The sequence below is a fragment of the Ictidomys tridecemlineatus genome, chromosome 13 (genome assembly GCF_052094955.1).
Source record: "Ictidomys tridecemlineatus isolate mIctTri1 chromosome 13, mIctTri1.hap1, whole genome shotgun sequence".
NCBI lineage: Eukaryota > Metazoa > Chordata > Mammalia > Rodentia > Sciuridae > Ictidomys > Ictidomys tridecemlineatus.
Genome location: NC_135489.1, coordinates 67,382,433 through 67,400,198, shown reverse-complemented (window position 1 = coordinate 67,400,198; position 17,766 = coordinate 67,382,433). Strand labels below are relative to the sequence as shown.

The 17,766-nt window shown below is 37.2% G+C and overlaps 1 protein-coding gene across 1 annotated transcript in view; it reads right to left on the bottom strand.

Moving 5' to 3' along the window:
- LOC144369669 (contactin-associated protein-like 3) overlaps positions 1 to 17,766 on the bottom strand; it is a 137,604-nt gene that overhangs the window by 29,751 nt on the left and 90,087 nt on the right. The window contains 2 exon segments of the mRNA XM_078029823.1: positions 3,016 to 3,134; positions 8,437 to 8,593. Coding sequence (XP_077885949.1) covers positions 3,016 to 3,134; positions 8,437 to 8,593 — 276 coding nt within the window.

The window sequence follows — 17,766 nt, the reverse complement described above, 5'->3', positions numbered from 1 at the left end:
ATAGGGTCTCACTGAGTTGCTTAGCATCTCACTTTTGCTGAGGCTGGCTTTGAACTTGCAATCCTCCTGCCTCAGCCTCCCGAGCCACTAGGATTACAGATGTGTGCAGCTGAAGAAGGAATTTTTGAAGAAAGAATTATTATTATTATTATTATTATTACTACTACTACTACTATTGGTTGTTTAAAACATTACAAAGCTCTTGACATATCATATTTCATACATTTGATTCAAGTGGGTTATGAACTCCCATTTTTACACCGTATACAGATTGCAGGATCACATTGGTTACACATCCATGTTTTTACATATTATTTTGAACACCACCTCACCCTCTGAAGTTTTGTTGAGAAATTGACATGAAGGAAATGCCCTGAGTCGTCTCAGGATTACACCCACATTCGGAGAGAAGTGGAGGGCTGGTATGAGTTGCCAGAGAGCAAATAATTCAGAAGAAAATGTAAGTGCAGAATTCTTATAGACCAGTGCTCCAGGTCAGAACCTCAACAAACAGAAAACATGGCTCCAAATGTGAAGGAGCTAATACTGAAATGTGAAAAGAACTGGACGCCTGTGGCATCCTGATAAAAGTATAGGATACACATCATGTTGTGTTAGGACTGCAGAACAGGACACTTGTAATTGTTGAAGATAAAGCAGCATAGAGAGCAGTTGATCAGACACAGTGTAAGAGACCCCTCCTTCACCAACTTGAGACATGGGAAAAAAAAGTGATAGAATGACAGACCCTAGACCTAAGATCACAGTTCGGAAGGGACAAGAAAGATGGATCAGATTGTGAGGAGCTGGATTCGAAGAAGAATTGAACCACATCATGTATCAATCAATCAAATGGATCAGAGCTGCCTGCTACACACCAACAAGTTAAAAAGCCATCACAAAGTAAGGAAGGGAGGGAGCATGGCACGTGTATGGAGGAATGCTTAGATAAGTGCATTGAAGAGGAGACAGACAGAGATGAAAGGAACTGGAAGACACAGGGCATGCATGGAGTAAAGCTGGCACATGTCTCAGATGCAGAGAATCCAGCACATGAAACAGAAGGCATTCAAAGCATAATAAAACCATTCTTCTTAAATAAGAACAAAGTATTGAGATCAAAAAGCACAATGGTTTCAGAAAAATTAATAGAAAATGACAAAGATTGAGGCTTATTCTGGGTGACAAGTGAGATTGAAGGGGGACAGGTCAAGAACTGGGGAGCATCTGAGGTCTCACCCCCACTGCAGCTGGCCACAGTTTCACAGAGCCTGAGAGAAAACACACCTTTCTGGGTTGGAGTCAAAGGGCTTTATTATATATATCACCATGAGATGTATGAGCATCTCGGTGTGAGCATGGTGGCCTGGCTCTGAATCTCACAGAACCATGTGATTGGTGTGAGATGAGGACAGGAGGGACAGCAGCCAGTGCCCTTCACTCTGGGGACTGGTGAGACATTGATGGTGATGATGTACTCTCCTGGAGCGACTCCATTTCCCACACATGCACAGAAACTGCCTGGTATTAGGGGACAGCGATGACACACACTCTGACACTCTCAGCAAGGACATGCAGGGATGCTCAGGGTCCACACTGGACGACCTCTCAGCAGCACCCTCCTCATATTAAGGGAGAGAAATAAAAATTCATACTCCAGATGTCTGCCCAGCAGCATACGATGCTTATGAGTAAAAACACTGGAACTTTCCCCTAGGGAAAGAGGTCTCGATATCGAGTTCATGTACTAGGGCAATAGGGGATCCTCACAGGTTTGAAAGAATTCTGGGACTATTGAGGCAATGAGCCCTGAGCGGATGAGGAAAACCTTGACCATGGCATTCAACCTTGAATGAAAATCCTGCAGGGAAAAACATGATCTAATACTAGAGCCCATGATGGTGATGTGGTGTGTACAGGGTCTGAGAAAATAAAGTGGCATTCACTGTTTTTATACTGTTAAAGGTGTCCTGAAAATATAAGGGCAATCAACCAACATTCTCAATCATTCACAAATTTGGGAAATAGTTTTCTTAAGGACTGTTCCATAAGAAAAAACAATAAATGGACAATTAACCAGTCAACCAAATAATATGTTAAAATAAAGATAATTCATTCTATGTAAACTAATACAGGTAGAGCATCCATAATCCAAAAATCTGAAATCTAAAATGTTCCGTATCCAAAAGTTTTTGACGCCACAAGAGGGAAACTCCACACCTGGCCTCCTATGACAGGTCACAGTCAAAATGCACGTGCACCAAAAATATTGTATAAAATTACCTTTGGGCTATTTGTATAAGGTTTACACAAAACTCGAGTGTCATTTAGACTCGGGTTCCATCTCCAAGAGATCTCACTACTGCGCAGGCAAACATTCCCAAGTCTGCAAACCACGGCTTTTCAAAACACCTTGTGTCCCGAGCATCTAGGATGAGAGAGATTTCAATGACTGTTCACTCGTGAAACGTTGATCTCTAGCACAGATGCAGTGCTGTTCCATCCCTGTGTCCATTATGGTGTGTATTAGAATGTCCCCCAAAGGCCCATAAGTGCCCAGCCTGGGTTACTATTGGGAGGTGGTAGAGTCTTTATGGGTGGGTCTGAGTGGAGGAGGTTAGATCACGTTGTGTGTGCCCATGAAGGGGTACTGGGCCCTGGCCCCTTCCTGTATCTTTGCTGTGCAGCTGCGGCAAGGTGAATAGCCCCATCTGACTCTCTCTCCCACCATGATGCCCTGTGCAGCCACAGGTCCAAGCAAAGGGCCAAGTGACCATGGACCCAACCTCCAAAATTGTGACTCAGAATAAACCTTTCTCCCTTTAAGGTTTTCATCTCAGATCTTTGGTCACAGCCACAGAAAGCTAAGGAGCACGAGGCTTTCTGATATCTGCTCTGGTCCCAGCACTACCATGAATTTTCTCTCTGGCCAAAATAAGGCACTTACTTACTTTTTTTAAAAATAATCAAAGTATGTTATTATAGAAAGAAAGCTTTTCTCCTGCCAGCACTTACTGTCCCCCTGGCAGAACAGAGGTCCCAGCATATACACAGCTTCAGAGGGTGGTCGGCCCCTGTCCGTCATCACCACTTGAATGACTGGCAGGTACTCCTTCTGGAAAGACTGTGATGTCGTTGTTCCTGGAAAACCACAAAGGGACCCTTAAGATGACTCCAGCTGACACACACACACACACACACACACACACACACACACACACACACACAGAGTCAACTTTGATCTCTTATTTGAATCTAACATTTCAGGACTTAATGGAACACTTACAAACATTTTTGGCATTTTGAGAGCACAGAAACTGTTAAAAATTGAAATCAAAGTTTCTCTGTAATGATTGTGACTTTGCAGGCCACGTAGCCTCTGCAATTGCTCAGCTCAGCCACAGGCACTAATTATGGGCATAATTGTGGGGTGATCAAAATTTATGGACACTGAAATTTGAACTTCGTAACAAGTTTGATGTGTCATGAAACACTCTTCCTTCCATCTACTTAAAAATGTAAAACATTTCTTAGTTCATGGGCCAGACAATAACAGGTAAGTGGGCAGATGTGACTCACAGCAGTAGTTTAGCAACTCCTGATCCATTTGCCAATTCCTGAACTCACCGAACACAGAGAATAAAAGGGGCAAATCAAGAAGGGGGGTCATTTTGCAAGCACGGGATAGTATTTTCACGATAATCAAGCATATAACTGCTCTTTAAAAATTAGTCTCAGGATACTACTCAAGTGATTATCAATTATAGATATAAATAGTTACAGATTTAGATCTTCACAGAACTTTACCATTAAATATTTGAAATCCTTTTATGTTTATAGGGTATTTCTTTCCTCAATAACTTCGTAAATTGTAAAATTAAACCTACAGATCAAAATGAATTAAATAGAATACTTTTATAAGTAATACACAGGTTAATGTATGTGAAATTTCTGTGAAATGCTGAACCCAGCTATCCAGGGGACAAACATGGATCAGACCCTGAGTGAGGCATTGAGGACACATAGGAAAAATACTGTGTGTGCCCCTGAGTACACAGCCCCCTGGGCACTAGGTTCCAACCATAGTTATGGCCATCAACATCTTCCTACGTGTGAGTGACTGACAAATACAAGCAGGTCTGGAGCAGGCGCTGGGAGGGCCTGGGGTCCTGGTCACAGCTGTGCCACTCCTATTCTCTCTGTCCAAAATAATGGCATTAATCTCTTCTTTTGCAACCTGTTGATGTTTATTTTGTGTCACTCAACTGTGTATGTAATCTGATTCAGAGACAAAGCACCCTTACTCTGGTTCCTCATCCTGCTCTAGAATCTCTATAGAATCTAATAAATACCCTAGTCCTTAAGTCACTCATTTCTAAAACATTTCTTGGCGTGGATTTATGGCCAAAGATCAGAATAATTAATATCAAATCATGTAAGACCTTTCACAGTGGCAAAAATAAAGTTTTTGTAAATTTTTATTAAAGACTTTAGGTATCAAAGCTTGAAATTGGAAAAGATAGAAATAAAAGAAAATGGCTATATTAAGATTTTCATCATGTAAATAAATGAAGTAATCTGTAATGCATAAAAGAGATATCAATTAATGTAACTCAGGTACTCTGCAATATGTGAAATATTTAGTGATACAGAAAGATTATTTCTCATATCCAGACTAATATCCCATAACCTTACCTAGTTATTGATGTTTGTACAAAGAACAGAGCATGAGTTATGAAGTGTCACCATCATTTAGCTCTGGAGTGGACTGATGGTTGACAAGCAGAAATGTTCTCCTAGGAAACAGGGTAGGTAAGCTTAGGAGATTGTGTATGGACACATCAGGCATCAAAAACAGCATTTCCATGCTGGTAATCGCCATCTCATCAAGGTAGTCTAGTAGGGGAGCTGTACTTCTATGAGGTATTTATGAAGGATGCTGGAATTTTAAAAACTCATTTTGCATAGAAGCTCCAAGCTTCTTGATGTTTAATGCTGCATGCAAAATACTGAGCTTGTGTAAGGTGACAGCTTGTGTAGGGCACCTCAGTTGCATTGGAGGAGATACTAAGTCTCCCCCTCCCCCATTATTTTGGAGAGCTCCTAGTAAATCATAAAAAATGACTAACATTTTTCACCAATTTTTTGTTGATATAGGCAGATCTCAACCTTTGCAGATTTATATAGATGATTGAAGATTTGCCATGGTTACCAGACTTCCTTAAAATTTCTTCAGCAACTGGGACTTGTTTTTTCATTTCTTTTTTCCCTATTATTTTCTGAAATACATACTACAGGTAAAATAGTCAGAATTTGAAAACCTAAAATGGGAAAAACTCTAAAATATAAAACATTTTGAGCCCCAACATGATGCCATGGGTGGAAAACTCCACTCAAGACCTCTTGTGATGGTCAAAGTCAAAATGAAGATGCATTAAAAATATTGTATAAAGGTCTCTTTAGGCTGTGTGTATACAGGGTTCAGACTTGAGTTTCATCCCTGAGATATTTCATTAAGTATTTGCAAATATTCCAGATTCCCCCAATCCAAAATCTGACACACTTCTGATCCCAGGCATTTCAGATAAGGAATACTGAGCCTCTAGGTAGTGTAAACATGGGAAGAGTATATTTCTAGATATGATAACCCCTTCCAGTACTATTAAAAGTTCAGTAAGAGAACTTTCAAAGACTTTTTGCTTGAAAGTTCCCATTGTTCTAGAAATTATGCTTTCCTAAGAAATGCCGTGACTTCTAAGAACTACTATTAATTGTTTACCAAGAGATTTGATTTGGTGCAAAGTAGAGCTATACATTTGGGGGGTTGTTGAAAAAGCCAAAAAGGAAAAATGTTGGGTCCACCTCAACATTTAATAACTAGGTTAGTAATAAAATACATATCATGGTCCACAACTAATCTTAAAATCTTTCCAGTTTTTCAACTTCTGTTTCATTGACCTCTTGCCTCTCTCCTGGCCAACTCAGCCTGCATGAATTAATTACTATCATAATACAATTTGTCTTGATATGTGCTAGGACCCATCTCGTCATCTTGATCTTCATCTTAAAAATCATCTTGCTTACTCTTTGAGTTTCCATATTGATTTGAAAATCCACTTGTTGCAATCCACACCAATCAGTAAAACACTTGGCATTTGTTAGAAATCCCACTACGTTTTTAGAATAATTTGGAAAAATGACATCTTTAAAAGAGGGCTTCTCAATAGCAGTGTTATTGAAGGACTGCATAGTTTTGCTCCATGAGGGTTGTACAGTGCATTGTAGAATGTTTAGCACTTTTTTTTGCACTAGGGATTGAAACCAGGGGTGCTTTATCACTAAGCCACATTCACAGCCCTTTTTATATTTTATTTAGAGACAAGGTCCCATTGAGTTGCTTAGTGCCTCGCCAACTTGCTGAGGCTGGCTTTGAACTCGTGATCCCCCTGCATCAGCCTCCCAAGGCCTTTAGCACTTACTAAAGACACAGAAACATTCCTTCCTTTGTGACCACAAAACTGTCTTCAGAAAAAACAAGCATTCCCCAGGGGATCAAAAGCATACTTGATTGAGGACGACTGCTTTAAGCTACTACTGACTCATAAAATCTATGACAGTAGTAAATCAATCTATTTATTTGTCTTCTAAATCTCAATAATTTTAATATAAAAGTATTAGACTTATTCTAAAGAAATTTACATTGTAACATAGCAAATAGTTTTTATTAAGTCTTTCAGTGTTAATTAATTTATGCTTTTATAGATATTCAAGTAATTTCTCAATACTGATTGATCACAAATTCAGCATATCAACTGAACTCTTCATTCATCCTGGTGGTATTTCATTATATTACCTTCAATTTTCTGTGTAGGCAGTCATGTCATTGGTAGGTAATGATGGCAGCTTTGTTTCCTTTTTTTTATAAGCTTTTCATCAGTTATTTGTTGTGTGTATATGTGTATGTGTGTGTGTGTGTTTGTAACTGGCATGTGATGAGCTTTTGTGTATTCTACAATGAATGGTTGCAATGTCAATTTTCTTAACTTTAGTTTTGAAATACTCTTGCCTGTTTCACTTACTGATTCTCCAAAGTCATGTTAAAATCTTCCAGTATTTTGAATAATTTTCTATTTCTCTTTGCTTCCTTGCTAATTCTTTCTTGATACACTTTTTTTTCTTGATATACTTCTTATGGTGCATATGAAACTTGTTGGAGCATCTCATGAACTAATCAGCATCATATAGAGTCCAACTTTATCCCCAACAGTATGGTTGTCTTTGTGTGACCTAATACAGCTACACCTGCTTCCTTTTGATTTGTATTTACCTGGTAAAAATGTCTCACCCCTTTACCTTCAACTTTACTTGGTGCTTATGTTCTCTTCTGTGAACAAGCTATGGTTTCTTTAAAAAATATAATATGATAATGCCTAATGTCTGACTTCAAAATGGACAGAGTGGCCTCACATTCACTGGAGTTAGTTGCACATCTGGATATGTTTAAACTATCTTATGTTTTGCTTTCTATCTACCCTGAATAATAATTAAACAAAAGTCCTAAGACAAAAATATAAAATAATAATAATAAATATAAAACAATGTTATATACAGCTGCAGGGATCATCCTAACTAGCAAAATAACTTATGGATTTTTGGAGAAGTTGAATTCTATGATGTATGTATATTTCAGATAATGTATAAAAGACTCTTGAACAATGTTTACTATAAATTTATACCTATAGATTGACTTGGAGCATAGCTTAACATTTTACATTATTAGAGTGCCTTTTATATATGTGTATTTTATGTTAAATATTTGGTATATTGGAATTACTGTAGAAATTTAATGAAAACGTCTTGCTTTAATTGGTGTCTATCTAATTATATATATTTTTTTCATATACTGCTTTAAATGAGCTCCTGACTACATCAAACATGAACTAAATGGGTAGGGGATATAGTTGATTCCTTTTATGCAAAACCTCTTGGAGTTCCATTGTGTTAATGGAGTTCCCATGTTAATGTTTACTCACAAATTCCTAAGAAATATATAGTGTTATCTCCTAAATATATTTAAGACAAAGCTTTGGAGGAATTCACCTTCTGAATTATTGCCATGAGTGCCAGATTGCTCAATTAAACTGAACTTCAGAGACAGACACTTGACTTCTAGTTGAGTGGGAGACTTACCAATTGCTTCCAATTGAAGAAGAATAAAAACCACATTATCTGGTATTCACAGTAAAATAGTGAATCTTTGGTCAGACAATTTAATCTTTTGATTAACTGAAGGTATTTCATCCAAACTTATACTTTTAAATTACTTGAGCATCATGTAATTACTTATTTGTTCTGATATGCCTGCTGTGTAATTAACTATGCATAACTGAGGAATAAAAACTACATTTCTGTGCAGGGACAGCATGTGGAAATCATCATTCATCCTGGTCACCGTCACAGCTGCAGTGATACTGAGAGTCCAGGCAGCTCCCCTCTCGTCCACAAGTGCACTTTTGTGCATCTGGCAGAGAACCTCCCCAGTAAGTGTGAGTTCCATTGGTTCTTCTAGCCCACCAGCTCAGTGGCGTTCCATCTGAAAGACAAGTATGAGAAAGGTGACATCTATTTTGCCCCTCCCCCCGTCCAAAATAGTTCCCTTTTTTGCCAGGTCTAAAATGTGTGTGTGTGTGTGTGTGTGTGTGTGTGTGTGTGTGTGTGTGTAAGAGAAGAAAGATACACTTCACTTCAGAAGCTATATTTTACCCCTGCCAATAAAAATGTGGTTTCTCCAAATATATGGGCCAAGTTTCTCCCCTCAGTGTTTCAATATCTAGGCTTAAATAATCCCCATCATCTATTTTTATTTTATTAGGAAATGAGTCCTTAACTTACTTGTACATGGATATCACATATTTTCCATAAAAATAACATTCAAAAAACATTTGCCATAAAAACAACAGTAAGAGTAATTTATATACCCAGGATGAATTTGTTTAAGATGACAAATGCCCCAGGAGCAAGTTCAATGTCATACAGAAACAATGATCTATCACCCCACATTTTTTTAAAGAATAGTTGCTATACATTAGGCCTTTGGAAAGGTATGGCACCCTCTGTAATGACTTAACACATATTTTTGAGATATGTGTTTTTCTTGTATTACAAAGCCTAACTGTTTATCTGGAGGCTAAATAAACGCATGGATAGGTCTTCTTCAAGTCTCAAGTGAACATGATGCTGAGAAACCAAGTCTGCCTGGTGCAGATGTTCAGTGCCAACTCCCCAACCCTGGCTGTGGTCAGATGACAGAGCTGGGCACTGTCTCAGCTCTACAGAACCACATGTTAAGACCAGGCATGCTTTGGGGGTGGGGACCAGGATGCACATTGCAGTGAGCCTGAGATGATTACAGAAGCAGTTGTGCAGGTTAGCCCTCTTAGAGGAAGATGCAGGAGAAGATAAATTGCAGTCATCCCAAAATTAGAGGATGAAGAAAATGGAATTGGATTGCTTCAATCAATTTCCCAAATGTGCTTGGTAATTTGGTGCTGTTTTTCAAATTTGTAAGTTGTTATTGTTGGGCCTTGAGTTGAGATCTGGAACTTATTCCAGGTTCTGCCTTTAATGCTTAATACAACTCAATTATGATTCATTTATAGGTAAGATCTCTGCATTCATCATCCTCACTTTCACTCTCCCACCCCCACCCCCAAAAAGAAATTTAAAAAAATAAAAGCAATCCTGAGAAATTTATGGAGGAGTAAATATCTAGAACCTGTTAAAAATACATTGAAAGCTTGTTACTAGGAAATAAGAGATACTCAGAAAATTTAATATTCTTTTCTCAAAATGCTACTTTGAGAAATGCTACATTACTTCCTTCACCACTACACTTGCCTAGATTGAAGTGTATATCCTAGTGCACAAGGATGAATTTACCTGGAAATCCCCCTGTAGAGTGGTAAAAAATAATCTTTTGAGAGATTGCAAATATCTTTGGTTCTGCTTAAGTGTCTTAAAGTGTTCTAGAGAACAATCAAAAGACTTCAGGGGAATTTCCAGATGATGTAGACTTATCTTTTCCTGCTTCTTCTGACTAAGCACAATGATAAACCTTGGAGATAACACACAAGAAGAACCACAGGAAATTCTGAAAGGAGGAAAGAGGAAGGCTAACTGGTTAGGACCCAGAACTTGAGGGAAACTATCATAGTTTATATAGAATTCCATTACAATTCCCCATTCATGTTAAAACAAAAAGTTTCTCAGAAGGAGGATAGATGATATGGATTAGAAAATTAGCTCTAAATAAAGAAAGAAGGAGCGTTAAAGAAAGAATAAATGAAGATAAAATATAACATTCTGACAATCAAATGGGATTCATCCCAGGAATGCAATGTTCAACATATAGAAATCAATAAATGTGATTCATCACGTCAATAGACTTAAAGATAAGAACCATATAATCATCTCAATAGATGCAAAAAAAAGCATTTGACAAAATACAGCACCTCTTCATGTTCAAAACATTAGAAAAACTAAGGATAATAGAAACATGTCTCAACATTGTAAAAGCTATCTATGCTAAGCCCCAGGTCAACATCATTCTAAATGGAGAAAAATTGAAGGCATTCCCTCTAAAACTGGAACAAGTCAGGGATGCCCTCTTTTAACACTTACAGTTAACATAGTTCTTGAAACACTGGCCAGAGCAATTAGACAAAAGAAATTAAAGGGATACAGATAGGTAAGGAAGAACTTGAATTAGCACTATTTGCTGATGATATGATTCTATACCTAGAAGACTCAAAAAATTCCACCAGAAAACTTCTACAACTAGTAAATGAATTCAGCAAAAGTAGCAGGATACAAAATCAACACCCATAAATCAAAGGCATTTCTGTATATCAGTGACAAATCCTCTGAAAGGGAAACAAGGGAAACTACTCCTTTAATGATAGCGTCAAATAAATAAATAAAATACTTGGGAAGCAACTTAATGAATGAGGCAAAAGACCTCTACAACAAAAACTACGTAACATTAAGGGAAGAAATTAAAGAAGACCTTAGAAGATGGAAAGATCTCCCTTGTTCTTGGACAGGCAAAATTAATATTGTCAAAATGACCATATTACCGAAAGTACTATACAGACTTAATGCAATTCCAATCAAAATACCAATGACATTTCTCATAGAAATAGAAAAAGCAGTCATGAAATTCATCTGAAAAATAAGAGACCCAGAATAGCTAAAGCAATCCTTAGCAAGAAGAGTGAAGTAGGTGATATCACTATACCAGACCTTAAACTATGCTACAGAGCAATAGTAAAAAAAAAAAAAAAAAAAAAAAAAAGCAGCATGGTATTGACACCAAAATAGACTTGTAGACCAATAATACAGAATAGAGGACACAGAGACTAACCCATATAATTACAGTTATATTTAGACAAAGGTGCCAAAAACATACATTGGAGAAAAGGCAGCATCTTCAACAAATGGTGGAGTGAAAACTGGAAACCATATGCAACAAAATGAAACTAATCCCCTCTCACTCACCATGCACAAAACTCAACTCAAAGTAGATCAAGAACCTAGGAATTAAACCAGAGACACTATGTCTATTAGAAGAAAAGTAGGCCCAAATCTCCATCATGTCGGATTAAGCCCTGACTTCCTTAATAAGACTCCTATAGCACAAGAATTAATATCAAGAATCAATAAATGGGATGGATTTAAACTAAGAAGCTTCTTCTTAGCAAAAGAAATAATCGGTGAGTTGAAGGAAAGATAGAAATTTCTAACATTGGAAATTAAAAATAAGCCATTGCTAATGATCTGATGGACATCCAAATAATATTAGAGGACTATTTTGAACAACTCAATACACACACATTTGATTATTGATATGAATTGGAGCAACCGCTTGAAAGACACAATCTACCAAGCCTCACTCGAGGAGGAATAATCTAGACATCTCTATGTTATGGGTGGGATCACATACCCAAAACAAGTTACACTGAAGTCTTAACCTTCCATACCTCAAAATATAACTTGAATATGTGGTCTTTGTAGAGGTAATTGAATTAAGATGAAATCATTAAGGTAGGCTCCAATATAATGTGACTTGTCTTATTTTTTAAAGAAAGGTAAATATGGACACTGAGCTAGACACACACAGAGGTAAGATGATATGAAAATACACACAGAGAATATCATGTAAAGTTGGGAGTTTGGAGTGATTAATCTACAAGCCAAGGAATGTCAAAGATTGTCCACAAACCAACAGATGCCACAGGTTTCTGTTAACACTTTGATTTTGTAATTCTAGCCTGTAGAAATATGAGACAATGATTTTTTTCTTATTTTAAACAACCCATGTCTAGGACTTGGTTATAGCATCTATGAGAAAAGAAGATAGATTTTATTATTAAGTAAAATGAATCAAGAATCAACAATTTTTCCAAAACAGAAGGTTCAGACCCAGATAATTTCATCAGAAAATTCTACCTAACATGATACCAATTCTCCCCAATGTGTTCAGGAAACAGAAGGACAATGAATACTTCCTAATTTATTCTAAAAGGCCCACATTGCCCTAATACCCAAACTAGGAAACATTTTACAGAACAAAAAAGAAAGAAAAGAAAAGAGAGAAACTGCAGAAAAATCTCTCCTAAATATAGGAATTGAAATCTTTAAAAGTATTAATCAGCTGGATCCAACAGTATGCAAAAATAATTATGCCTCATAATCAAGTGGGATTTATTTCCACATATGCCTTGAATGTCATGGAATTAATTCACATTATTCCTCACATCAACAGGCTAAAGAAGAAAAACCATATGGTCCTATGAATAGATGAAGAAAAAGTGCTCAATACAATCCAATAGCCATTCATGATAAATAAAAACTTTCAGAAGACTTGGAATACAAGAGAATGCCATCCACTTGGTGAAGAGCATCTAAAAAAAACCTACAGTTTTCATCAGACCTAAAAGTGAGGGTCAAGATAATTCCCCATGAAGACTGGGAATGAGAAAAGGGTATCACTGCTCACCACTGCTTTTCCACATTGTACTGGAAGTTCTGGGTAATATAGTAAGCAAAAAAGGAAATAAAGTATATAGATTATAAGGGATAATTAAAACTCTTTTTTTTTCACAAATAGCATCACTGTCTATACAGAAAATCCCTAAAAAAACTCAACAGCAGAAATATCTAAACTAGAAAGTGTTTAGCTCAAGACTGCAGGACAGCAGTTGATTGCTTTCTTATATAAAACAGTATACCACTGGAAGACGAAATTAGAAGCACAACATATTTTACACTAGATCTAAAAGTTAAATATTTAGGTATAAATTAACAAAATTGGCACATAATCTATATGGGGAAAAAAGTATAAAATTCTGAAGAAGGAGATCAGAGAGGATCTAAGTAAATGGAGAGATATATCATGTCCATGGATAGGAAGAACTGAGAGTGTGAAAATGTTAAGATCTTCCCAAACTGATCTATAGATTTAGTGCAAGCCTCATTAAAATTGCAGCAAGTTCCTTTGTGGATATTGACAACTGATTCTGAAGTTTACATAAAAAGGCAAAGACTGACAATACCCAACACACTACTGAAGATGAATGAAGTCAGAGGACTGGTAGCACCTGGCTTCAAGACCCACTACAAAGCCACAATACTCAAGACAGCATGGCACTGGGAAAAGAGTAGATAAACCCATCAATGGGGCAGAATAGAGGACCTACATATACATCCACGCACAGATAATCAACAGAACTTTGAAAAAGACCAAAGACAACTCAATGGGGAAAGTACAGTTTTTGCAAAAGTGGTATTAGAACAACTAACAATCCACATGCAAAACAAGGTGAATCGAGGCACTGTCCACCTTTCATATCAAAATTAAAATGCCATACAACAAAACTTCTGGAAGGTAAAAGGAAAAAATCAAGTTGATCTTGGGTGTGTCAATGAGTTTTTAGATGCAACAGCAAAAGTCCCATCAATGAAAATAATTTTATAAAGTGGATTTTTTAAAAACTAAAAAGCTTCTAAAGTGAAAAACACTAATCTAATAAAAGACTTGTATCTAAAACATGCAAATAATTTGTAGAACTCAATAGTTCCATAAGTAACCCAATTAGAATGAGGCAAAAGATCTGAACAGATACCAGAAAAAAATAAGATCTATTGATGAAACACAGAATATGAAGATACCCTCAAAATCACATGTTATTAGGAAACGGCAAACACAAACAATAATGGGATACTACTGCACACTTGTTAGAATGGTTAAAATTCAAACACTGACCTTTTCAAATGCTGGCCATGATGTAAAGCAACAGAACCTCTCATTTATTGCTGATTGGAATATAAAATGGTCCAGGCATTTTGGAAGACAATTTGGTGCTTAATAGGCTTACCAGCGTTACCATAAGATCCAGCAATTATGCCCCAAGGCATTTAAGCAAATTAGCTGAAAATATATGTGGTTGGAATAATTCTCACCTACTACATAGAAATCAAGACATTGTGATATTGATGCAGGGTAGACATATAGATTTTGAAGACAAAGAATCAAGAAATAGACCCACCACACAAACATGCCCAAGTGGTATCTGGCAATGTTGAAATGGTAATTCAAAAGAGGAAGGACAGTCTTTCAATAAATGGCATTAGGGAAACTGGGCCAAACTCTCACACACATAAAAATCATCCCAAAGTGGAACATAAAATATAAAATATTTTCTATAAAATATAAACCACTAGAAAAAAAATTTTTAAATCTTTAGGATATAGAATTAGAGAAAGAATTCTTAGACTTAACAGCAAATGTACAACCCACAAAAGGGGAAAAAATGATAAATCTGACCTCATTAAAGTAAAACTTTTGCTAAAGCATAAGGAGGATGTGGAAGAAATCAAAGTCTTATAAAGTGGAAGTTTGGGGAATGTAAAATAATATAGCCACCCTAGAAACCACTTGGGCACCTTTTTTTCCTTTATAAAATTAACCATGTAATTACCCAACAATTGTGATCTTGGCCATTTTGATCCCAGGAAAATGACACTAATGATCACACATTCATAATGGGGACAGCGTTCTAATGAATCTCAAGGAGGATTATGCTGAGTGAAAAAGTCCATCCCCAAAGTTTCTACTTTCTGATTCCATTTATATAACACTCTTCAAATGGAAAATAAATGGAGAACGGATTAGTGGTTGCCAGGGGTTACCACTGATGAGTAGGAGGTGGAAGCAGGTGTGGATACTGAGCCAGAGGAGGCTCATGCCAATGGAAATCTTGTGTATCTTGACTGACAAGGTTGTGATACTGCATTGAAGTTTTGCAAGACATTACCACTGGGAGAACTGGGTAAAGGTACTCGGGTTCACTTGATGATTTCTCACAAGTGCGTGTGAATGTGCAGTTGGCTCAAATTTTTAAAAATTCATTTAAAAAACCAATAAAATCCTAAGGGAAAACTATAGGCTCTTTTTCAAAAGAAAACCAGAAAACTTTCAATGACTGAAGTAGAATACTTCATTTTCTCAATTATTTTAGCCCCTAACACAGTAGTTTCCAAAAGATCACCTGAAGATTTTTTTTCAAAATTCCAAGCCCAGGCTGTTCCTCAGATCAGTTAAATTGTAATTTACAGGTATAAGACATTTGCAAAGTCCAACATTACTTCATTTACAGTTTGCAAGGCATCAGATTAAAGTTCTTTCTGACTTGCTTGTACACATTATAAAGCAAAGCAGATCAGAGCTCACATCCTAAGGAAAGTTCAACCCATGTTACCCTTCTATGTCATCTCTTCCCAAATCAGGAGCTTCTGAAAGGTTTAGGTTCATTCTACATGTTTGTCTGGGTTAAGTTTATATTTAAAATTCTCCAGTGGCCCCTTTGCCACAATAACTCTAAGACAGAGAAAAATGACACTACATTTTTCCTAATGTAGTTTAAGAAATGCATCTTATTTCACTTTTAATTATTCATTCTCCAAATTCATCTTGTATCTAGAAATAAAACCAAATGGACAACGGCTGTCAAGTGCATCAATTAAATCCCAACCCCATTGGAAGGGTTTAGCACACCTGTGTAGTGCACAGGGTACAGGCTGGTCCATGCACACTGTGCTTGCTCACTGACACATCCGGAAATATTGTTTACTGGTTCCATTAGAGGTCACTCTCATGTGACTTGTTCCCTTTCTTCCTCATGCCTGGCTTTCCCTGGTAACTATCTAGTATATTTTGTTCCATAGTCCTGGTCTGGCTTACTATAATCATCTTTCTCACTGATTAAACTTCAACCATGATGAATTAACAAATACTTGAACGTAGTAATGACAACTATAAATATAAAAACCTGGAGAGCTGGGACCGAGAATAAAACTACAGAGCTGGGAGTGAGGATTACTTATTTCCTGAACTTTATGTAGTCTATCTCATTTATGTAGGACTCCATGAGATCAGTTCGGTGTCTCTGAAGAAGAAACAGATGCAAAAGATTAAGCAATTGGGCTGGGGGTGTGGCTCAAGCGGTAGTGCGCTCTCCTGGCATGCCAGCGGCCCGGGTTCAATCCTCAGCACCACATACAAACAAAGATGCTTTGTCCACCGAAAACTAAAAAATAAATATTAAAAATTCTCTCTCTGTCTTAAAAAAAGATTAAGCAATTGCTTGAATTTCTGCAGATGCTACAGAATAGACTTGGACTTCAAACTTAGATGTGAGATGAAACAAGTCCTTTGCTCTTTTTAGTCACTGGAACCAGCAGATAGGCATTCAAAGGAGACTAGATCACTCTGAGAAGGGACCCAAGTGAGGATTGCATAGATCTAGACAACAGGTAAGATCCAAGGGTGAAAGGCAGGAGGGGGCCATTCCAAGCAGAGAAAGTAGCAGGAAATTTCTGGCACAGAGAAGAACTGTGGTCTGGAATGATCCATGGGGGCCAACTGACCAGGAGCCATGGGGATTAGGGGAGGCAGTACAGGTATGGGACAGTGATTCTGAAGGACACATCTGCAACTTGGAGTCAAACACCAATACCTTTCAGTGCATTTGAATAGAAGATTGTAGATTAAAATTTTAAGAGTGGCTTTACTATGCTGCTAACTTACACTAGTTTAGATTGCTGAATTTCTAAAAAAAGAAAGAAAGAAAGAAAGAAAGAAAGAAAGAAAGAAAGAAAGAAAGAAAGACAAATCTCAGTATTTACTAATGAAAATAAAGTACTTGCTAAAAAAAAAAAAAAAACTTTATTGGGGAGCATCAAAGGGTTCAGTAAGAGACTGTGGGAGTCCCTAGAAGGAGGGAGAAACATCTACTTAAGAGCAGAAGGTTATGATGCAAGCAGCGCTTCCTCGAGATAATCTGCATTTTTGAGGATGAAGATAGTCTATTAGATAACCTGGGGGAAATGGATGAGAAACCAGCCAGAAAACTCTTGTAATAACTTGAGTAATTATTTCGAATCCGACGTACGGGACCTACTGAGACAATCTGAAGGGAGGGATCCAGCGTGACAGGCGGATTGAGGGGTAGATTTTGAAGAGTGGGGAGGTGGATTGGTCCTCCAGAAAGAACAGTTAACCCTCACCCACCCTAAAACCCCACTCTCCTCTAATTATCAAAACTGGCATCTGTTATTAGCAAAGTTTCTTTGATTTAAAAAAAAAAAAAAAAAAACATGTCACTAGTCCTGCATGCTGAGCATCCATCCCTTGAGAGGGCGCCCTGC